This window comes from Hibiscus syriacus, unplaced genomic scaffold (assembly GCF_006381635.1).
Source record: "Hibiscus syriacus cultivar Baekdansim isolate YM2019G1 unplaced genomic scaffold, ASM638163v2 tig00112888_pilon, whole genome shotgun sequence".
Taxonomy (NCBI): domain Eukaryota; kingdom Viridiplantae; phylum Streptophyta; class Magnoliopsida; order Malvales; family Malvaceae; genus Hibiscus; species Hibiscus syriacus.
Window position 1 is genome coordinate 6,271 of NW_024063415.1, and position 23,621 is coordinate 29,891.

General features: G+C 34.1%; 1 protein-coding gene across 1 annotated transcript; it reads left to right on the forward strand.

Annotated features, from left to right (window-relative positions):
• Positions 1-7,087: 7,087 nt before the first annotated feature.
• Positions 7,088-11,895, forward strand: LOC120184417. Its single transcript, XM_039188892.1, has 5 exons — positions 7,088-7,378; positions 8,286-8,441; positions 9,389-9,484; positions 10,093-10,213; positions 11,515-11,895. The coding sequence occupies exons 1-5, from the start codon at positions 7,103-7,105 to the stop codon at positions 11,685-11,687; spliced, it is 822 nt and encodes a 273-aa protein (XP_039044823.1). The 5' UTR covers positions 7,088-7,102; the 3' UTR covers positions 11,688-11,895.
• The last annotated feature ends 11,726 nt before the right edge of the window (positions 11,896-23,621 follow it).

Sequence of the window (23,621 nt, forward strand, 5' to 3'; positions counted from 1 at the left end):
AGATAAAGATTCCCCAACAATATGAATCGAAAAAATAAGAATATTGCGCTTAGCTTTTCTCTCTTAGTCTCCCCCTTTTATTGAGTTTGGTTATTTATTTATAGGAGAAGGTTAGGTCAAATTGGTTGTTGATGAGGATGAGTTTTAGTTGGAATAAAATAAATCTCTGTTATCTTTATCTTAAAACTCCTTGCAAATTTTACTTCTTTATCTCCTTAAAACTCTATGTGGAATTCCAACTTTTTAGGGCTCTCCTTTTTTTGACGTGATTATCTTGATTAGGTGAATTTATCCAGTCAGCATTATCATGCACAAATTAACACACATCAGTAGTATATTTTCAACAAAAAACAACCAAAATGCAATATCAAACTTAACTGCGAAGGAAACTATGAAATCATGCATGAATAACTAATAATTCAACTAGACTGAACCTAAATCTAGCAATAATCATGGGTAAAAGGGTAGAAAATATAGTACTTTTATACGCTTAACACTAACATGCTAGGTTAAGAACAAGTTTTACAATTTACAAGTTTATGTGTTCAAACAATTCAGAACAAGTTTTTCTCTTCCACTAGTTTTCTAGTGATAGACGAAGGCAATGATAATTCGTTATTTCTGCAATTGTGCTCTGTAGCTAATCACCTAGTTATATGAGATACAGATGACCAATGAAGTCGAGCACCAAAGGAGTGGCCAAAAATTGTCTTAAGGAAACTGTGTAGCGATAGGCCTCAATTGTTTCCAATCAAAAGATCAATAAAAAGAGTATTTATTTCCCTTTATTTTTTTATTTGGTTTTAAGAAGTTTAAGTTCTTTGTTTTTTCTCAGGTTGATTTGTCTCGTGTTGTTATTTTGCATAACAATCTGAAGACCGAGTAAATCCATTCTTTCTCTTTGATTTTATAATGATATTTCAATCATTATTATTTTTCTATATTATTCTCGAATAGATGTGTTTTTCTAACAATCTTAAGACATATTTTTCTTATTTTTCTGAGATAATATAGAATTTGTTTGAGTTTAATCCTTGTTGTGTACAAGGGAAGCATAAAATGTCTACAAAATAAATATTGGGAGAAAAAAATAAGAGTTTATACCAACGATAAGATTTCTTCAATTTTAAATTTATGAATTTCAATTTTTGTGGAATAATTTTGAGTTTAATTTTAATGTGAGACATGGTTTACTACTTTCTGTGTTATGTTATTTATACTTAATCGATACAATTACCCAAGTCTCGATACTTTTGTGTCAGGTGTCGATACTTTCGATAGGTTTTCATTTTTTTTTCTCTTTTAAAAATATCGATAATATAATATACTTCTAAAGTATCGATACCTTCAACATATCCGATAGCGCTTTACCGGTTTTGTCATATTTAAACCGGTTTTTCATATTTTAACTTGTTATATTGTCATGTATCGATACATGTTTATAAAGTATCGATACTTTATAGGAGCTATTATTTCAATTCTTTTAAATTCCTAAACTATCGATAATAGATACATACTTGCAAAAGTATCGATACCTTCAGCATATCCGGTAGCTCTTTACAGGTTTTGTCATATTTTAACATGTTATATTGTCGTGTATCGATACATGTTTATAAAGTATTGATACTTTATAGGCGCTATTATTGGAATTTTTTAAATTCCTAAAGTATCGATAATTTGGTGCATATACTTAGAAAAGTATCGATAAAAATTTCAATAATTCATGTATGTCTACCTTTTTTGTCAAATTGAAACCAATTTTGTTAAATTTCAACATCTTATATTGTTATGTATCGATACTTCTTTGCAAGGTATCGATACCTACCGACATAAGTTTGTCGGTTGTCAATTTTTTTAATATTTCTTCATGATTTCCACCTACAACATTATTATTACTCAAAATTTCTGGTAGCGCTAAACCGACTTTGTTAAGTATCTTATTATGTTTCCGGTAACGCCATATATTAGTCCGCCTTTTTTGAGACAACTCCCCGATGTAATCATTTTGTTTTACATCAATAAATTATGAAATGACCAACAATAATATAAAAAAGGGTAAACTACATAAATGACCCCTAACTATGGGTTTGGTCTCGAAATGACCATCATTTTCAAATTTTCATCAATATGACCACTGGATTATTTAAATGGTTTCAATATAGTCTCCTGCCGTAACATTTAACGGAAGTGTTTACGTGGCAATTAACAAAATTGATATAACTAGGGCGCGGGTCTTTGTAAAGTTACGTATTTTTTGCGTTGGAACCATGTTTTGTTTTCTTCCATTTTGGTCACCACTTGTATATGATTTGTTTCCTTGGATTTTCATTTAATGAAATTTGATCATGATTTTGTTTTTAATTTGTCTAATGCCTTCATTTGAACATTAACTTTAAAATATTTTATTTAGTCATGTATTAAATGTATAGATTAAATCCCCTAGATTTTAGAATTAATCAATTGATCACCAAGATTAAATTTAATTCTTAATTTTAAATTAGGTTCTAATTTCAATTTAATTTAATAAATGTATTTCTCCAATCAGATTGTGACACATGTCACAATCTGATTAAAGGGTTTTTTAATTTTAATTAATAAATTTTCAATTCAATCTAAAGGTGACACGTGTTATCTATTTGAATTGAAGTGAAAATAAATAAAATGAGTTTTGTCACCCAAGAGAATCCAACTTGGGTCCCAATGGTAACCTTGCATGTCTTAACCACTAAACTAATTCTTATGTTTGTTATTGAGATAATGCATATGTTATACAACTTGTTCAAGTTTAGGCAGAAACAAATAAAATAACTTGATTGGATTTGAACACAAAATGAATTAGTAATTATGCAAGCCTTAACCAATAAGCTAAATCTAATATTAATCAATTATAATATATATATATATATATATATATATATATATATATATATATATATATATATATATATATATATATTATACTTAATGATAAAAAATAAAAATAGATAAGTGAGAACTTACATCTAGGTCAATTGAGAATTTGACGACACTTAAATCACTAAAATAAATCTAATAGTTTATTTATAATTGATTTAAGATTTTAATATTTTAAACTAAATTTATTGTTTTCATATTTATTTTAATGATTATATATGAAATAATTTAATATTCAAATTATAATCATAAGAAAAAAATTAAAATTCAAATGATAAATTTATTTTAAATTGTCCTCGTAAGTTCATGTATGTTAAATATATTTTTAATTTAATTTTAAATATAATTATATATATGATCATTCATAAATATATAAAAAATGAAAAAATAATTAAAAATATTAAATCTTAAATTAATTATAAATAATATATTAGATTTTTTAGCAATTTAAGCGTTATCATATTCTTAACCGACCCTCACTTGTCTTTTTTATTTCTATCATTAACTATGATATATAATATATAAAATATTTTAATTAATTTATAAATGTTAGATTTAGCCTATTGGCTAAGGCTTTGCTTGGTTACGAACTGATCTTGCTTTTAAATGCAAGTAAGTTATTTTAGTTTTATTTTTTTGCCTAAACTTAAACAAGTTATATAACATATGTATTATTTTGATAACACGTGTGAGAATTGGCTCAACGATTAATTCTAAAATCTAGGTGATTTAATCTATAAATTTAATACATTACTAAAATAAAAAATTTTAAAGTTAATGATCAAATTAAGGCATTAGACAAATTAAAAACAGAATCATGATCAAATTGCATTAATTGAAAATCCAAGGAAACAAATCATATACAATAGTGACCAAAATGGAAGAAGACAAAGTAGGGTGCCAGTGTCGAGAGTACGTAACTTTACAAGGTCCTATGCCCTAATTATATTAATTTTGTTAACTGACACGTCAATATCTCCATTAAATGTTAACGGCATGTGACTATTGAACTCATTTAAATAATTCAGTGGTCATTTATGTAGTTTACCCTATGAAAATAGGTACTATGTTTCAATGACCAGAACACCAGCCCTATACCTAACAATTTTCTTCGGAATTTGATTGATCTGCCTCTTAAGGCCATCAATTTAAGCATCTAACAAACTGGATTAGCATGTTTCCATGGGGTGTAGTCATTCAACGTTGTCAACTGTAGGAACAATTTCTACAGGGACTTCATTAGGATTCGAGTCAAGGCAACCATAATCCCAATTTAGTGGGCCCCATGTGATTATTATTTTAATATATTAATGAGATTTGTCACATGAAGAGTCCCTTAAAAATTAATTTAAAAAAAATGATGGTGACGAGTTAATTGTCAACGGGTAACTACAATGGTCAATTGCTAATGATTATCATTGAACTTGTCACCTCGAGGTGATGAGTTTGTCCGGATTTAATTTAAAAATATATATTAATTAATTAAATAATCTTTACAAAAAGGTAAATACATAATAACTTTATTATAAAAAAATAATAAAAGAGTTATTACAAACTAATACATACATAATAAATTTATTTATATTTTCGTAGTTTTTGACGATACTGAGGAGTGATCGAATGATAATGACATGAGACTTGTCGAGTACGTCGAGATCATTCACCTTGATCGTTTTTGTCTTCATCTTCGTTTGCTTCTTGAAGAGGAGGTGTACTGAACACACTCTGAGATCCACCTTCGAAATACGATGAAGAGATACTTATGGTATTTGGCGTCATCATTGCCGCAATTGAATTGACTTGGCTACCTTATTGACCATATATCATATGATCCCATTCACCCTCACCTGCATGTTCTGTCGAAGATGCTTGAGTGTCTTGCATTGCATCCCATGAACCTTCAACCCAATTCGGTTGAGTCTTGGTTGAAGCATGATATGGAGGATAAAAACCAAAACTAGCATGAGATGCAAAATAATCGGTAGAAGCAAAAGACGAAGATAATGATGATTTCTTGAACTTTGTGAATCTTTTCTTGAGTTGTGACCATTCTTCATTCTCTTCCGATGTCGTTAGATAGAGTTTCTCATTTGCTTCATAATTTCAGAGATAGAGAAAAATGTCGAAATTTAGATCAGTAGGTGTGATCTCGTAACGCACGGAGATAGATAAATAGAACTGATTCTATTGCTCAATATAAACAACGTGCTTCATATGCCAATTTTTTGTATGCTTCCTATGCGTATCAATTCTATGGAGCGCATCCATATCAAATATTTACATAGGAATTAATTGATTAGACGCAAACTGTCACAACACTCTATCTGTGACGTGCATCTCGATAATCACAAAGTGTAATAAAGACATTACGACACAAAATAACTCCGACCCATCAAAAAAATACCAGTGGCAGTAACTGGTAGATCTCTTCGTTACAATACGAAAGCTATGAAAACTGTAAACATTAATTATAAAAGTTATTATATATAAAGTTAAACGATTTCAAAAAAAATAAAATAACTAATATAATACAGTTGAATATTTACCGCATGTCGATCAATGATATCAATCCTCATTCGTATATATCTTTTAGTTGCACCCGACAACTTGGTCTCGATTATTTATGTGTCATCTAAAAAATATAAAAATTAAAATTAAAAGAGAAAAAAATTAATTTAAAAAATTAATTAAAATAAAGTTAAAAAATTATCTTGCAGCCAAAGGAAACTCAACTGAGGCTGTTGTAATTGGCGTAAAAAACAGGAACTGATATCAAGCCCAAGACTGTAGCAATAATAGACAGTCCGCTATATCGGCTTTTTGACCCTTTTCGATAATTGTAGCCTTATAAAGCTCCCGATATAAAATAGTCAAAATCGCCAAGCCCTAACTAGTATTACGACACTCAATAAAATTATTCAATATAGGAAGATACTGAATGTGCGCCAAATTACTGGATTTATCTGTTAATAATATCCCTCCAATTAATTGGAGAAGATACACTCGGGATGTAAATACGACCTCCTTCTTGGTAGAGTCATTTGTCACTTGAAATTCGAACTCCAACCAAGTGATCCGTATCTGATACCCGTCTAAGACCTGGTGGCATCATTCCTAAAACTTTATGAACAATACCGAATAGGTTGTGATCGTTCCACCTCATGACGGTTGTACCATTAACCGGAACACCCAGTTGGTAAGTGATACCTTTTAACGTAACCGTCGCTTCACCACTCGAAAAATGGAAAGTATGAGTCTCGAGAATCCAACGTTCAATCAGAGCCGAAGTCAATGTCGGTTCAACTTAAAACCACGCATAAATATGGTTGGATACAGGGTAAATTGTTATAGATATATAATCATCCGCTGATGCGGATCTCTCAATGTCATTCCTCGTTGATGAATGCTTCGTTATTCATCCGAACTGAGTTCGAATGAAGAAATATGGGCACCATCAAGGCGTAATATTTCTTCTCAAGTAGACATTTTTATGGGAATTCTTCACAAACTTCTATTTTTTCTCAAAAAAAATTCGTAACAATAAATGGTAAAAATTTAAACCCTAAACCACTATTTATAACCTCGATCCCAACAACTATAAATGACTATATTATTCAAAAATCCGAGAGAACTCCTCACCTCGATGTGACAAGTTCCATGGTGACCGTTGTTAATTGACTGTTATAGTTGATCGTTGCTCAACGGCTCTAAACGACTAGTTTTTTTAATTCAAGGGAACTCGTCATGTCAAAGCAACGAGTTTTATCGTTTTATTTTTCAAAATTATTTACTTAATTTTAAAAATAATTTAAAAAAATTAATTTCTTAAGAGATAAGCGACGAGTCCCATTAAATATATTAAAGTAATAGCCCACATGGGGCCTACTTAACTGGGACCATTGGGCCAAATAATTTTTGGACCCTCAATATTAAGCCCGAAAAACCCTACAATGACAGCTCAATAAGAAATGGGCTAAAGGTTTGGGCTTGTCCTCACATATGACCGTGAGGATATGACTTGGAAAAGTAGGGGCCAGTCATGCAAATAGAGTGAAAGAAGGAAGAAAGCTTGACGACTTCAAATTCATACATATACGTTCGGTTATCCATTTAATCCTTATTGATTCTTTTGTCACTCCAATTTTAGCTATCCATTAATCCCATTCCCACTACATTTCTTATTTCAAAGATGACACTCCTCTCATTACCTCCGCCTTCTTCGCATTGTTTTTCCTCTTCATTCTCTTCCGGCCACCGGTCCTCTGCCGTCGTTACCACCGGCCGCCCTATCCGTTTCCCTGCGGTCGCGGCTGCCACCACCACTCACCATCATCAACAGTCCCTTCCTATTGACAGGTCTTCGCTCGCTGTTGCTGAAGCGGTGGAGGAGGACCAGCTTTGGGCTGCTGCTTGCCTCCGCATTCGCTCATTCAATGACTTTCAGTCTTCCTCCTTTGGCATCCAAGTGAGACCTTCTTTCTTTCTGTTGGTTAAGAATTTGTGGGTGCTTTTGTTTTGGTCAACGCGGGAGTTTTAATTGGTTTATTAACAATTTGGCAGCGTTTTGTTTTGGGCTTTTAACAAGTTGTTGAAGGTTTGAAGGATTGTCGATTTTGATGTTTGTGAAAAGGGAGTTTCATGTCATCTAATTTAACAGCTGAAATACAGAGTTGTTTTGCTCTTCTTTTTTGTCAATGCCTTTCAAATTTGTGATAGGGTCCTTCGAAGTTGAAATTGCATAGTCTTAAGAGTTTCATATGAAAATTCCTTGGTGACTTTCATCAGAGTCTCTGTAATTTTACTTCCTATGGAAGGTCCTTGTTTGAGGAAACTGTGTAAAATCATAAAAATCACTCGTATGAACTATGGTTAATCTTATCATATAAGAAATTTCCGAGCTATGCATGTGATGGATTAAATGTCCATGACTTTTTCCAATCATAGGCATTTTCTAGCAGCCTAGAGATTAAATGAGCCCTGTATGAAGGATGAGGGGGTGCTGGGGCACCCCTGGGAACTTCAAATTCCTATGATCTAATTTTGCATCTTCTAGAATTTTGTAATTTCGCACCCCCTAGATTTGTAATATAACTTCCTAAGTTTGCACCCCCTGAAATTCTGCTTCTGGCCCTACTCTATCCCATGTCGAAATGTGTAGAAAATATACTGGCTGTTCTTGGACTGACATGATGTTTTAGATTTAGTATTGTATTGTATTGTAAGAACTAGTTTTATACCCCATTAGTGCAGCATTGTTTTAATTACGAGGAAAATGAACTAGAAAGAAAAATGTTTCCTGAAGGATTGTAATTTTTCTATCTATTATCTTCTTATTATGATACTTACGGTATTTAGTCCTTTTCAAGTATTAGGATCATAAAAGGTACTTGGCTGAACGTGAATTTTTGGCGCTAAAGGAAAGAATTGCTGGGAAGAGGGAAGGCTTTAAGAGAGTATCTTGCATAAACGCTACACTTCCTTTGTCACAATTATCAAACTCTGCTAATGATTTATGTGCTTCATGTAAGGTTTGTTTGCTTTCTTTTTAGGTTTTTGCAACTTATAATGATTCAAATTTTAAATGTCATGTTGGCATGTCAATGCTATTGTTTTTGTTGATTAGAGACTTTAACAAGATTCAGTGTGCCATATATTCCTCTAGGAGAATCTCTGTAATAATGATGTTGAAAAATTTGATGAACTGAGGAATGTCTAAACTCAATACTTTTAGATAGGATGTATCTTACGGGTGTCTGTTTGTCATTACTGGACAGATACTGGCAAAGAGCAACATATTAAGGTTTAGTTTTGCGTGTTTGGAACCAAATCAAATTGAACACTAGGCATTTATCAGAAAGGAAATGATATTTATCCATGTGGCAAAAAGAAGGAACCATGCAGAAATGGATAGTTCTCTTTTGCTGATAGTTTAAACTTTAAATGGTATGCCTGCAATATGAAAGGGTTATTAGCAAAAAAAAAAAAATGGAAGAAGATTACCTCTCAAGATTGGAACTTGAATAAGTTGAATAACGGACAAGTTCAGGATATTCAAATCTTCTTTTAATAGTAACTTTCTTTTTTAAGTTTTAACTAGTTCAGGTAATGCTGGATAGCTGAGAGACCCCAAGGTACGATATTAGTGAACTTGCAGGCATTAGACAGATAACTTTCTGGATATACTTTCGTACTTAATTTTGTCATTTTATAGGCTCTTTTGTGTGCAATTCAATTCTCTAATGATTTATGTCAGGTAAAAGAAAATCTTCTCCGTTTGATGTTATGGGTTTGGAATAATGAGGGTTTTACGCCCTTCTGTGTTCTCTTTATTAGTTGTAAATCTCCAATATCAAATTTCTGCTTACTTTTCAAATATAATATGAGCTGTAATTCTAGACAAACGTATGCCTTCTTGAAATTTGTTTGCTTCACTTTTTACTCTTTTTTTATCATTCTTCCCCCTTTTCTTTTGTAGTTTACTTCCAACGGAGAGGATAGAGTTGTTGTTGGAACCCTTGATCTTAACCAATGTCTTTGGCTTCCAGAAGAAATACCTGGAAGGAAACCAGAGGTATTCATTTATTTCAACATTTTTCTCAATGTTATGTTTGTGCTTATTCAGTTAACGATATAGTTTTAGGTGTTAGGGCTTCTTTATTGTTCTTCAAAAGTGGAACATACTTGTTTATGATTGAGGTAAGAGTATTTATACTGTATACTGATTGACTTGTTCCACAACAATTTGCCGTCAACCTACAAATTTCCTATTGAATTACATGATCCAGATGCTAAAGGACTCAATCGTACCTAGAATAAAAATTTTCAAATAAGATTTAACTAATTAAAATAGTAGGAAATGACAACTGAATTTCTAAAAATATGTTTCTCAGACTTTTATTTTCCTTGTAGCACCCTTGTTCTACACATATCCAAAAAAATGGGTACGGAGATATTTGGAAAAACTTAGAAAAATTGAACTAACTTGTTTAGGCACATACTATTTTTCAACATTCACTGCAAAGACCGAGTAATGTAGCTGAGAATCACTTGTGGATCTTTGTTAATATATTAGAAATAACATTGATGAAATTTATCATGCTATAATATTTGATATAGGTTCTAGCATCAAAATGATTGCTTTAGTATAAATTGATCTCTATTTTGAGCCTTCTTTGACAGGGGATTGAAGCTGAATATGGAAGAGCATACCTAAGCAACGTATGTGTAGCTAGGGAACTGCACAGAAATGGCTTAGGTTATGACATTGTCTCGAAATCAAAGACAGTAGCTGGAGAATGGGGTAACAAATGCATTAATCTTTTATGATGTCCTGCCCTTTCATAATCATCTCACTTTAATAAAACAATTGTACTGGACAGTTTGTTGCTATCTGAAAATTGAAATTATGAATTTTGGTATAAGATGGTAAAAGCTAAATGCTGCACCAACTCGGGCTATTTGGTGCAATCATTTAGAAATTTAGCCCGTTAAATATATAAAGGGTACACTACACGTTTAGTGCCTAAACTATTACTTTTGTTCCGTTTTGGTACCCAGACTTTATCTTCTTCTTTTTTCCAAAACCATACATAATGTTTAGTTTAGGTTTCATGTTGGTACCCTACCGTTAAAAACTTGACGTTGATGTTGACATGTCACCATAAGGTAATGTCACGTCACAATTGAGAAAAAAATAAAAAATGTCACTTCAGTAGTTATGTTAATTTTTTAACGACGGGGTACCAAATTGAACTTAAACTAAACGTTAGGTATGATTTTGAAAAAAAAAAGTTTGGGTACCAATACGGAACAAAAGTAATAATTTAGGTACTAAACATGTAGTTTACCCATATATAAATGGGTTGACTGTCTGTAAGGTTCTCTTTAGGACTATGTTTTGTCTGACCTCTTTTGTCAATGAGAAAAAAAAATAAGGGTCTCTCTGAATAATATTCTACATATTATTTATGTTTATATTAGTTGGGAAACTTAAAGGAAGCAATGATATAGTTTGTGACTGTTTTGGCTTCTCTAGAGAGGCCTCCTAGACTAGAATATTAGCATGCATTTTCTTCAAATAAGGGATTCCTTTGCTCCCTCTTTTGTTTTCTAACCCTGTCTTGCTATTTAAATACATGGGGCATAATGTTCTATATGTTAGCTGAGGGAGGTTCACCACTTTCTGGACTTGAAATCGGTTTAGCACTGAAAGGACTGACCCTTTTCAGTTTGTACACCTTTGTCATCGGATTGATTGTTTTCAGCACTAATCTAAGTTAACCATGAACATATTTCTTGATATATTGTTGTTAGAACTTGGAACTTGAAGTCATCAAAGAAATGCTACAAGTTTCTTCATTTCGTTCAAGGCAAGTGAAAATTGCCCCCAGGGGATGATGCAAACCATGTTGTCTTGTGTATTGGTAAAACTAGAAACATTTTCTAAATATGGTGCAAACCATGTTGTCTTGTGTACTAGTAAGGGACAATGTTTTATAGACTTGCACTAGAGCATTCTGCTCATCGGTAGGTATATACACGTGTGTACAGAACTTATTCTAAATACAAGATATTTAAATGCTATTTGTTGCACCATTTCAGGCATAACTGATCTATACGTACACGTTGCCGTCGACAACGAGCCTGCAAAGAATCTGTACTTGAAAAGTGGTTTTATTCATGAAAATGATGAGCCGGCTTGGCAAGCTAGATTTCTGGATAGGCCCCGAAGGATTCTCTTATGGATTGGTGTTCCTTGCACTAATGAGTTGTAATGATATAGACAACCATTGTGCTTGCTGTTGTTTGATAGTGCAAATTGGGATTCCATACATGTTTATATCATCTGGAAAAGTATCCCATTTCAAAATGTAATATAATGTAAATGCAGCTAACTGAACTTAGTTAATTATCTGGAGCCGATCTGCAATATTATCAAAAATTGGAAATGCCCATTTCACGGCTCCCGACATGAACAAATATAATGTAAATTGTGGTTTTGCCTGCATTGTCAAGGCCGAGAGCAAGGATACGAGCTTCCTTGTTTCCAAACAGTGAAGAGAACAATTTTGTAAACAGTGTACTCATTATCGTTAAATATACAAAAGTTACTCTCGATGCATGAATTTTGGATCAGATTACCAGAGCAGCACCCTCTTTTGACTTCCTCCCACGAAAAAAAAGAAAGTGCCTCTGCTTGCAAGAGGAGATGAGATTTCGATAGGGATGGGCATGAGATCCGAACCTGACGGGTTCTGACTCGACCCGATTGGGTCGTTTTTTTAAAAATTTAGGTTTGGGTCGGATATTTCTTTTAAGTTATGTTCGGGTTGGGTTTAGAGTGAAAAATATGACTTGACCCAAAAAAATTGTAATTTTACCTTATATATTTAGGGATAATTACAATAATACCCCTTTATATATTATTTTCTTATAATTAAATCCTTATTTTTATTGAATAAAAAAAATATTTTTTAATAAATATATTATTTCGGTTAGGTCAGGTTTAGATTTTATCTCAAAAAATAGAATTGAGTTCGGGTCGGATGGAAGGTATATATTTTTCGAGTCGGGTGGATCGAAAATCCAACCCGACCCATGCCCATCCCTAGATTTCGAGGGTAAAATTTAAGAATTTGAAAAGTAGAGGGGTGAGAAATGCAAATCCCCCTTTTGTGGCTATGTTGTGTGTTTGCAAAGAAATAGATTAGGAACACATTGATAATAGTAACACATACAATAAATTAACTATTCGACCTCACATTTTCTTTAAAAGTAACCCTCATTATAATCATTGAGTTACATTCTGCGTTTCTCTTTTATATCAACTTAATTTTCTTTCAATATTTTTATACCGTCTTATTCTTTGATATTTGTTTAGCTAGTGGTATCATTAATTTTAATATCGATTGTCGATTGCCGAAATATTAGTTCTCTTATTTTTTATATTATGTCTTTATGTTTTTTTAGTCTTTTTAATTTTGAATAAACATCTCTATTCTTATAACATGATTTTCTCTACTCTTGTGGCACGCGTTTTCTCTACTCTTGTAACATGGTCCTCATATTTTTCGATACATTTTTTTCGCATAGATTTGCGGTCATTTTGGTTCTCGTCCAAAAATCATCACAACATTTATTTTCTGATTAGTTAGTCGATGGTCACGTATAGTCAGATCCCCTCTTTTGGTAAAAGGTTGTTTGCCGATGTAATCAGAATTGTGTAGCAAAACAGCCTACCAGATTATTTGGTTCGCTCTTCACTCCTTTAACACTTCGTCATCCGTCTCATTTGACAGAGATAATGAGTTTATATAAAGGTTATTGGGTTTTGCTATTGATCGTCATTTTAAATGAAAAGTTTTACATTTTTTCATATTTTAAATTTATTATTTACTTTTGTTTGAGTATTTTGTTGAGTATTGTCTCTAAATTTAAATCTATATTATGATGCGATGTAATTTTAATTCATTAATAAAATCCAGTAGACATTGTTAAAAAAAACATACCGCAAATATTGGTAAGAAAATTTGATGCTTAAGATACCTCATCCTACATAAAGAAACATAAAAGAAATTATTAAGTGCTTATCAACAATAACCAATTTGATTCATTTCCTATTAAATCTCTTTCCTTTATAAAGGAAGGTTGGCCAACCAAATTAAAAAACACAAGAAAAATACAGGCATTAATAAAATAATATAAATAGTGGTCTAATGTTCTCAAACATCATGGAGAGGATACAGTGGCGAAACTCGACATTTTTTGGTGACGGCCATTTTAAACAAATTCTAAATACTAATTAAAATATCATACTAATAAAAGAAAAAGCTTATAAATTCTTAAAATTCATCCGCTCACATAAAAATTCAAACAAATATATTGATATTTCCACATTGGCTTACGTAACCTAGGATCGTGTTCTATAAATGGAAGATTAATGTCTTCAACTTCAACAATCGGAGGCTAAGGAAGAGATTGACTAAAACTCTGAAGCTCAAGCCATGAAGTTTTCGATGGCATACTAATTTCTATATTATCAATGTTTTTTTTTTTGAAAAAAAAAAATATAATTTTTTGTTTGCTCATAATTTAACACAACTTGTAACATATAACCATAAAATATATTAATTTAATTTTATAATAAATTAACATAATCTAAAAATTAATCAATAAAGTTTAAATTTTCTATTTATATTCAAAGTACAACCATACATATAAATTGAATTGAAAAATATTAAAAAAATTACCTTCAATAGAAATAAAATACTTGATAACTTGATTGAAGTCCTCAACTCATAAAAGATGAACAATTTAAAGAATATGAACAACTAAAAAATCAAATTTTTTTATATCTTGAAATAAAAATAACAAAAAAATAGATTTTCATTCATTTAAAATTAAAATAATATAAAAAGTACATGTTAATTCTTTTCAATAAATAATATTTAAGTGGTTTCCAAGTTTCAAAGTAAAAACACATTCTTTTAGGTAATTATATATTATACAAATTTTTTAGGGGTCAAATTTAATAATTTAATATATATATATAGAAAAAATTGTGGGGATGGCCCCCTAGTCCCTTAAAGCTTCTGCCCCTGAGAGGATACAACTTTAATTCTTAAGAAATTAAAGGATTACTTGAAATATAATATGCCAACAACTGGTGGTAGCTCAAGAAGTATTTTACCTAATAAATTATGGAGAGTTGGTGTACACAAACTCTGCATAAAACTTAAAAATAATGTTTTGAAAGAAAATGGATTGGGTATTTGAATAATACCATACTTGGTCAAGCAATCTCATCATAACACTCGTATTACATCTTCATAAGCTCGTTGACTGACTGTTACAGAAAGCAAGCTTAAAAGCGTGAGCCCACAGTGTAAAAAGATATCTTTAATACAACTCTGCGTTCAATACCGAGCATTTCCCAATGTTCCGAGAGAAGCCGCAAATCCAATTGCCAATATCTGTTCTAAATACACTCCCTACTGTAGCATGTTCTTCCTCAATGTCCACCGCACCATCCATATTGATTTTAACCCACCCATGTCATCGCCTCCTCTAACTCTTTCAGCATTTCTAACAAGGTTTCCGCCCAAAGCAAGCCACATAAACACTCGGATACAGTATATGACCATATCATTAAATGAGTTAGATATCAATGATTTTATACAAGGAAATTTTATAATTAGTATTCAAATCATATTAATCGTTATATTATTTATTATTTATGTTTTTAAAAATACATTGAACTTCATTTAAATATTATTCATAGAACATATTGGACAAAATTTTTATAATATTTTTATTGAAAAAATGCCTCGAATGTTATTCATAGAACATATTGGGCAAACTTTTTATAATGTTATGGTTGAATAGGGTGTTTTCTACAATGTAAGGAGAAAGTGTACTGTGCTCGGTGTGTCCATAGTGAGTTGTCAGGACCACCCTGCGTCTTTGGCCATCCAAGGGGGAGACGCAACAATTGCACTGCGTCAGTCAGTGTATGTATATGTACATGCCTTTAGGGAGTTAAGAGAATGCCGATTATGACCTCCTTTCTTTTTAATTTCATATAGAACCTATGGAAGATGACCCAACTTAGAGTTAAGAGGGCAGAGATGAGAGTCATGCCTCACCAACGACAAATTCTGGTGATGAGTTCATCTCGGATACAATTCAGAGCAGGCACCAGTAGATGTGGCGGTTGAGAAAGTGACATATTTTCACGGACCTTACCTACGTACTTAGACATATAACTAGGTGTCTCCCTAGTTCTTTAGTTGCATCACCTCCCCCACCAGTACCCTTAGTTTTGCCAGTAGTCATTCCCCATGAGTTCCTAGTTGAGAAACTCAGCAGGTATGAGACCAATGAGTTTTTCAGTTCTGAGGATGAAGTTCCCATAGTAGTGACCAGTGGCTAAGAGATACGCTTCGCACACTCCGACAGTTGCATCTTACCCTAGAGGGTAACTTGAGTGTGTCACTGCCTACTCAAAGGTGACGCCATAAATTGGTGGGAGACGATCGAGATGGTGATGGAGCTAGAGAGGCCGACATGGGAGCAGTTTCTCGCAGAGTTCAGACAGAAGTATATCGGGCATACTCATATCGATGACTTGATGGAGCAATTCATGTACTTGACTCAGGGTGTTCGTTCAGTGATGGAATATGAGCGAGAGTTTCTCACGCTTAGCAAACACGTTGTAGAGTTGATTCCGACAGAGGAGCACCACTGTCACAGGTTTAGAGAGGGTCTTCGCTGTGACAATTTGACACACCTTGAAGCTGATCATCCCAGGATCTTCGTCCAGCTGACCCACCTGGCAAATATAGTTGAGAGGGCGTTGGCTAAACATGCTAGACAGTCCGGTGAGACTCCAGGACAGATCAGGAGAGCCATTGAGCCAATGAGGCCATCTTAGACTCTAACCAAGAGGGCCAAAGACAGTCAGGGTTCATCAAGACCCACAACAGCTCAGTCGATGAGGACTAGGCAGAGTCTGGCCAATAAGGTAGGTCTGATTACAAGAAGAGACCATTGAACTTAGCCTCGGAGTGTAGCACCAGTGAGTCGATCAAAGTCTTCACTCACCCTATTTGTGCTCAGTGTGGGTAGGGACACGTACCAGTAGGGTTCGAGAGGTTTCTACAATTACGACTCCTTGGACCACTTCGTTAGAGGTTGCCTTAGAGCTCAGGGTACAATATCTGCAATGACTCAACGATCGGCACCATTAGTGCAGAGGGGCCAATGGCTAGTTAGGGGTAGTAGTACAGTGTTTGGGCAGCAGAACTGGGAGACAGTTAGATCAGTGGCCGACGTAAACCTAAAGTAGCCTTCAGATAGTATACGGTGCGAGATCGAGAGGAGGTTGATGTGATAGATGTGATATGAAATACCTTTATAATTTTTTCCATTCCATTTACCACGTTGATAGACCTCGATTCCACCCACTCTTACATCTGCTCCTACTTAGTGCAAGAAATAGAAATCCCAATAGAGGATATAAAGTTAGGTGTTTGAGTATCAAGCCCCTTAGGTCTAGATGTCCTTGAGGAAAAAAATTCAAACGATGCCCAGTGGGAATTCAGGATCAGACTTTCCCAGCAGACTTGATGGAGTTACCTTTTATGGAGTTCGACATGAATTGAAGATGGATTGGCTAACCAAGAATGATAATAGTTTGAGGTACAAAGCCAGGTGTCTTAAACTCAAAACAGTCGAAGAGACCAAGTTAGTAATGACCAATGAGAGATCTCATCAGACAAGGGCAATATCAGCTTTGAAAACCCAAAGGATGATCGATCATGGGTGTGAGGCCTTCTTGGCTAACGTGGTCGACACCTGAATTTTAGTATATATACTCGAAGATATCTGAATAGTGCGAGATTTTCCTGATGCATTATTAGAGGAATTACTGGGCTTACCACTCGAGATTAGAGTTTGATATTGAGGTAATGTCAGGTTCAGCCCTGATGTCCATTTCTCTCTATCGCATGGCACCGATAGAACTAAAAGAGTTAAAAGCCTAGATTCAGGAGTTGTTAAAGAAGGGCTTCATTCGATTGGGAATCTCACGATGGGGAACACTAGTCTTGTTTGTTTAAAAGAAAGATGTTGTTGATGAGGTTGTGCATCGACTACAGGCAGTTGAACAAGTTGAATCGCTACCCATTCCCTAGGATAGACGACCTCTTCGACCAGCTAAGAGAAGTGTACGTCTTCTCAAAGATTGATATGTGATCAGGCTACTATCAGTTAAAAGTTAAGGATGCAGATATGACAAAGACAACTTTCAGGACAAGGTGTGGTCATTATGAGTTCTTAATGATACCGTTTGGGCTCAATAATGCTCCGGCAGTATTCATGGAACTAATTAATTGAGTCTTCCACCCATACCTAGATTAGTTTATAGTGGTGTTTATAGACAATATCTTACTGTACTCTCGATCAGAGAATGAGCACTTCAATATCTCAATATCGTTTTACAAACCCTTAGAGATAGACAATTGTAAGCCAAATTTAGGAAATATGAGTTTGGCTATCAGAGATAGTACTCTTAGGACATGTCATTTCAGCAGACAACATCACATTCGACCCTAAAAATAATTTGAGCCATAGTTGAGTGGGAGCCACCTAAGAATGTGTTAGAGGTGTGCAATTTTCTTGGATTACTCGGGTACTATCATCGTTTCCTTTATGGTTTCTCGATGATAACCACCCCGTTGACCAAACTACTTCATAGGGGTGTTCCTTTCGTTTGGTATGAGAAGCGGCAACAGAGTTTTGGGAAATTGAAGATCATTTTGATCCAAGCCCTAGTGTTAACTCGACCAAAATCAGGTAAGGATTTTACAGTTTTCAGTGATGCTTTGTTGAATAGACTTGGATACGTATTTATGCAAGAGGGTAAAGTTGTTGCTTATATGTACTAATGGCTTAAACCTCATGAGCATAACTATTCCACCCATGGTGTTCGCCTTGAAGACTTAACAACACTTCCTCTTTAGTGAGAAGTGTAATATATTCACCAATCACAAAAGCGTAAATTATCTTCTAACTCAAAAGGAATTAAACCTCATACAGTGTATGTGGGTTGAGTTTCTCAAGGACAATGACTGTGTAATATATTACCATCTAGGAAAGGTCAATGTTGTAGCAGACACCTTTAGCAAAAAGTCAATATCAGAGTTATGAGCTTTTCTAGCACGGTTGAGTTTATCCAGTGATAGTGGGTTGTTAGTCGAGTTATGAGTTGAACTAACATTGGTAGGAGAAACCAAGAGAATATAGAGTTCAGATGGCCGATTGAGAACCCAAATTGAGCAGGTTTATCAGGGTGAGGCCCCAGGTTATGAGTTACACGATGGAGATGTGTTCTACTTCAGGGGTCAGTTGTATGTACCCAAAGACACTCAGTTACACTGTAATATTCTCCATGAGGCTCATTGTAGTCTACTCTCAGTACACCCAAGAAGTAACAAGATGTATCAGGAGCTTCGTTGATTATTCGTTTGGTTGGGTATGAAAAAATAAGTGTCAAAGTTCATCTCTAGATGCCTAGTGTGTCATCAGGTTAAGGCAGAACATCAAGTTCCCTCATGTTTGCTTCAACCCATTCAAATTCATTAGTGGAAATGGGACAGGGTAACCATGGACTTCGTGACCAGTTTACCAATGACCAGATAGAGACAAGACGCAGTTTGGGTCATAGTAGGCCACTTAACCAAGTCATCCCACTTCTTTACAATTAGGATGAACTATAACTTAGAGAGGTTAGCTCAGTTTTACATTCATGAAATAGTGAGGTTATATAGTGTATTGACTCCTATCATTTCAGACAGAGACCCTCAATTCACTTCTCACTTTTGGAAAGCCCTCCATGAATCCATAGGTACCAAAATACACTTCAGTACAACTTTCCATTCTTAGACAGATGGCTAATTAGAGCGAGTTATCCATATCCTAGAGGACATGTTCATGTTCACTATCATCGATCTAGAGGGTAGTTGGGATGACCACTTACTATTAGTGGAGTTTGCCTACAACAAGAGTTTTCAGTTGAGTATCCAGATGGTATCGTATTAGGGCTTGTATGGACACAAATGTAGGACTCCATTATGCTGGAAAGAGCTCAGTGAGGGTAGGATTATAGGCCCAGACTTGATGAGAGAGAAATGAGAAAGTTCAATTAATTTAAAGCCAAATAAAGGAAGCTTCAGATAGACAGAGGTCTTACGCTAATTTGAAGCGTAAGGACATCGAATTTGCAGTTGGGGACAAGGTGTTCCTCAAGATTTCTCATTGGAAGAAAGTACTCCATTTTAGGTGCAAGGGAAAGTTGACTCCACGCTTCATAGAACCTTATGAGGTACTCGATAGAGTCAAACCAGTGGATTACATGTTAGCCTTACCACCAGAGTTAAAGCGTATCCACAATGTGTTCCATGTATCTATATTTAGGAAATACAATTTTGATTATTGCACATCATTCCTCTAGAATAGATTGAGGTCAGCTCAGATATGACCTATACAGAAGAGCCAATCAGAGTCCTAGCAAGGGATGTCAAGGAGTTAAGGAACAAGAGGATTCCTTTAGTAAAAGTGATGTGGAGGAACCATGGCATTGGGGGAGCGAATTGGGAAACCAAGAAAGATATACAACTTCAATACCCTCACCTCTTCTATCTAGGTAAATTTTAAGGACTTAATTTCAATTAGAAGGGGATAGTTATAATGCCTCAGATCCCAGGTTAAGAGTTCTGGCTAACCCGAGATGGGCTTTAGGAAAGTATTTTGGCTTGGAGTAAGCCTTGACGTAAAAACAAGTGGTATTGTGCTTAGATTGATCCCGATAGTGGATAAAAAGGGAATTTTTAGTTTGCAGTCAGAATCAGAGAGACCAAGTGAGTAATTTTACCATTGTTCAAAATAAATGTTGAGCACCATTAAAACTTGGTAATATCATGTCTGATTTCCTTGTTTTTCTTTTTCTTCACTTTTGTCTTTTTATTCTTCATCTTCATCTTCTTCTTGAGTAAGCTAAGTTAACGGAAGAAACTTTAGTTTTCTTCCAGTATTTCATAGCAAGCCATGGTAAGAACCAGATTGCACTTACCCTAAGCTTCATCTTGAACCCACTTTTTCAAGGTTTTACCATTATTTTCAAGAAACAATTTTTGTGGAGGTTTAAGAGATTTTAAGATTTCAGTCCATTTTTAGTATTCTAGAGGCTTATGAAGTGTTCTTATTACCTTTTGAACCATTAAACTCAACTAGTAACTTCTACATTTGATTCTTGTATAGTTAGAGAAGTTAATGAAAGCTTTCAAGCAAATGAGAAGGAGAAGCGCGCATTGGGTTGACCTTTGGACACCATTAGCATATTAGAATCATTAGGTAACTCACTTCTAACTCAACTATACCATGTGTAGCTCATTTAGATGAGATTTGGTAGGTTGCATAAGCTTGAAGCATTTTCATGGTAGATTCATAATTTGGGTGTTTTAGCATATATTAAAACCTCTTTATGATCCATAATATTATATTAAACACTTAAACATCAGTTAGGGACCTCACTAGGGATTTTGGGGTAAAAAGATTGGAGTCTTTTTAGACAAAACAGGGTACCCCGTAGTAGTAGTATCGATACTATAAACACTGTATCGATACTATTATTCAGTTAAGCAAAAATCAAACAAGTTTTAAGGGGAAGTATCGATACTCATACAAGGAGTATTGATATTGAGGTCCCAGTTTCAGTACTAATCTTTTTGGTATCGAGACCACCAATCCAGTATACAATTTTGGTATCAATACTCACATAGAGTATCGATACCAAGGCTAGGGTATCGATACTACAAGGGTGGTATTGATACTGGAGATATTTTTCAGAAACATTGAACCTAAATTTGGTATTGATACTTAGGTCAGTATCAATGCACAAGTGAAAGAGTATTTATACTCATCCAGGAGTATCGATACTACCTTACCCAAATAGTTCATGTCAGCTATAGGGTATCTATACCAACAGGTGGGTATCGATACCGAGGGTTCAACATCGATACTAAGGAGTCAATATTAGTACTGATGAGTAGTTTGGATAAATAATTGAAGGGGCTTTTAGATCAGACTCGAGGTACCCTAAATACACCTGAACAACAACAAATAAAACTCCAAGCGATAGCAATAATTAATATCATAATATTAGAAACAATAACATGTAGGTTCACATAAATCTAGCCTTGTTTGACACTTAAAAAACAATCACGACACCTAAATTCCTTTTTGTAGAATTGTGACAGTTAGTAGATATCCAAGTCAGAACCAAGGCACTTCAGTAGCTGACTGGGCGCAGATGCCCCAAGACTTGATGGAGTAAGTTGGCAGGTGTACGTTTTCGATGCAGCTGTGGATCTCACCCTAGATACCCCGAGAGCGTATAAAAAAGGCTAGAGGGGTGTGTGAGCTCTAAGATGCAAAACCCTTAGCCGTACTATGATGCCTACTTTATAGTTAAATCAGTATCGTTGCATGTTCAGACCTGTGCTGCTAGCCAGCTCATTTAGTGAGCGCATATAGTATAGTATAGTTATTAGTGAGGCATTGAGTTTGTAAGCTTTGCATTCAGAATGTGTTTCTGTACGTAGTTCTTAGGGGAAGATCCTGGGGATTTATCATCGCTAGACATTCCAGTGCAGCAAACCATACCATCAGAGTACGTCTTGAGTCATCCTTATAGGGAATGTACTATTTATGGACCCTTGTGTGTATTCAATCATATCTTTGAATTGTATTTGGTATTGTATTATTTTGAGATAAATTTTGGGAGCTCCCCATTATTTGCAAACTCATATTATCATGTTTTATTTTTATTATTACGGATGAATTATTTTCAGTGATTATAAATAGTTTTTTTAAAATATTGGGTCATTATTATGGTATTCATATGTAACATTGTTATCCATGAATCTTCGGGTAAAGATGGATTTGGGTGTTATAAGAATGATTGTTATACTTCTAAGCAACCATAATGTTCACAATGCAATTGACGTATGCCTCGACATTATCTTTCCACAACACCCCAGAATCGACAAGAATTATAGACAATTCATTTTTTGTAAATTAATATTAAATAAAATTTTATAATTGTATTTACCTATTCAAATTATGCCTTAATTTACTTTAATTTATCAAACTCATTCAAATAAAATATGAAAATCAATCACTCATTCAAAAAAATAGGCAAACATTCATTCAAATAAAATATGAAAATCCATAACACTCATTCAAAAATAAATACGAAAAAAAACCCAAACATTTATTCTTCATTCATTAAAATTGAAATAAAAATAGAAATTCAAATATTCGTTTGTTCAAATACAAATACAAATATGATTACTCATTAGGCCTATATCTTGGTAGATTTAAATATTTTTTAATGACCTTCCCCTACATAATTCACATCTCTTCGGTTGACATTCCTCTCTACTATGCAAATCCGTAATGGTATGAATACGAGTGAACTCATGTCGACCCTTTGGACTTCTACAAAGCATTGGATTTGGTAGTTATTCATCATGAGCCTTTTTCTTCCAATATGAATATGGGACACTAAAAAAACCATGGTTACTGTTACATAACTCACAAAAGGAATTTATTACCTTGATCGCATGTGGATTGCTAGGTCGTTGCATATTCTTAACCAAGTTGGTTAAGGTATCTAACTGTGCGGAGATAGTTTCCATTGAATTAAGCTCATTTATTGTGGTGTTACGTCAGACTCCTCCTCTTCTAGTAGTTGAGAACTGATAATCATTCTTGGCAAGACGGTTCATAATCTCCATTGCTTCCTCTGGTGACTTATCGAGGAGTATGCCATTTGTCGGAGCATCTAGCATCATCCTTGTCGGTGTATTCACTGAGTTGTAAAACATTGTCACTTGTGTCCATACTGGGAATCTGTGAATGGGAAATTTGCGTCAAAGCTCCATATATCACTCTCAAGCCTCATACATGGATTCATCATCTGCCTGCCGAAAAGAAGTAATATCATTACACAATTTATCAATTATATTTGTAGAACTAAATCTAGCGAGGAAATCACGACATAAATCCATCCAAGATTCTAGATATCCAGATTATATACTATTCCACCACGATTTTACCCTATTCCTCAGTGAATATGAGAATGATTT

Excerpts from the sequence above, each read along its gene's own strand:
- LOC120184417 (XM_039188892.1), top strand. The coding sequence starts at position 7,103 with ATGACACTCCTCTCATTACCTCCGCCTTCTTCGCATTGTTTTTCCTCT. Across the intron at positions 8,442-9,388 it reads ATTTATGTGCTTCATGTAAG|TTTACTTCCAACGGAGAGGA; the intron begins GTTTGTTTGCTT and ends TTTCTTTTGTAG. Across the intron at positions 10,214-11,514 it reads GACAGTAGCTGGAGAATGGG|GCATAACTGATCTATACGTA; the intron begins GTAACAAATGCA and ends GCACCATTTCAG.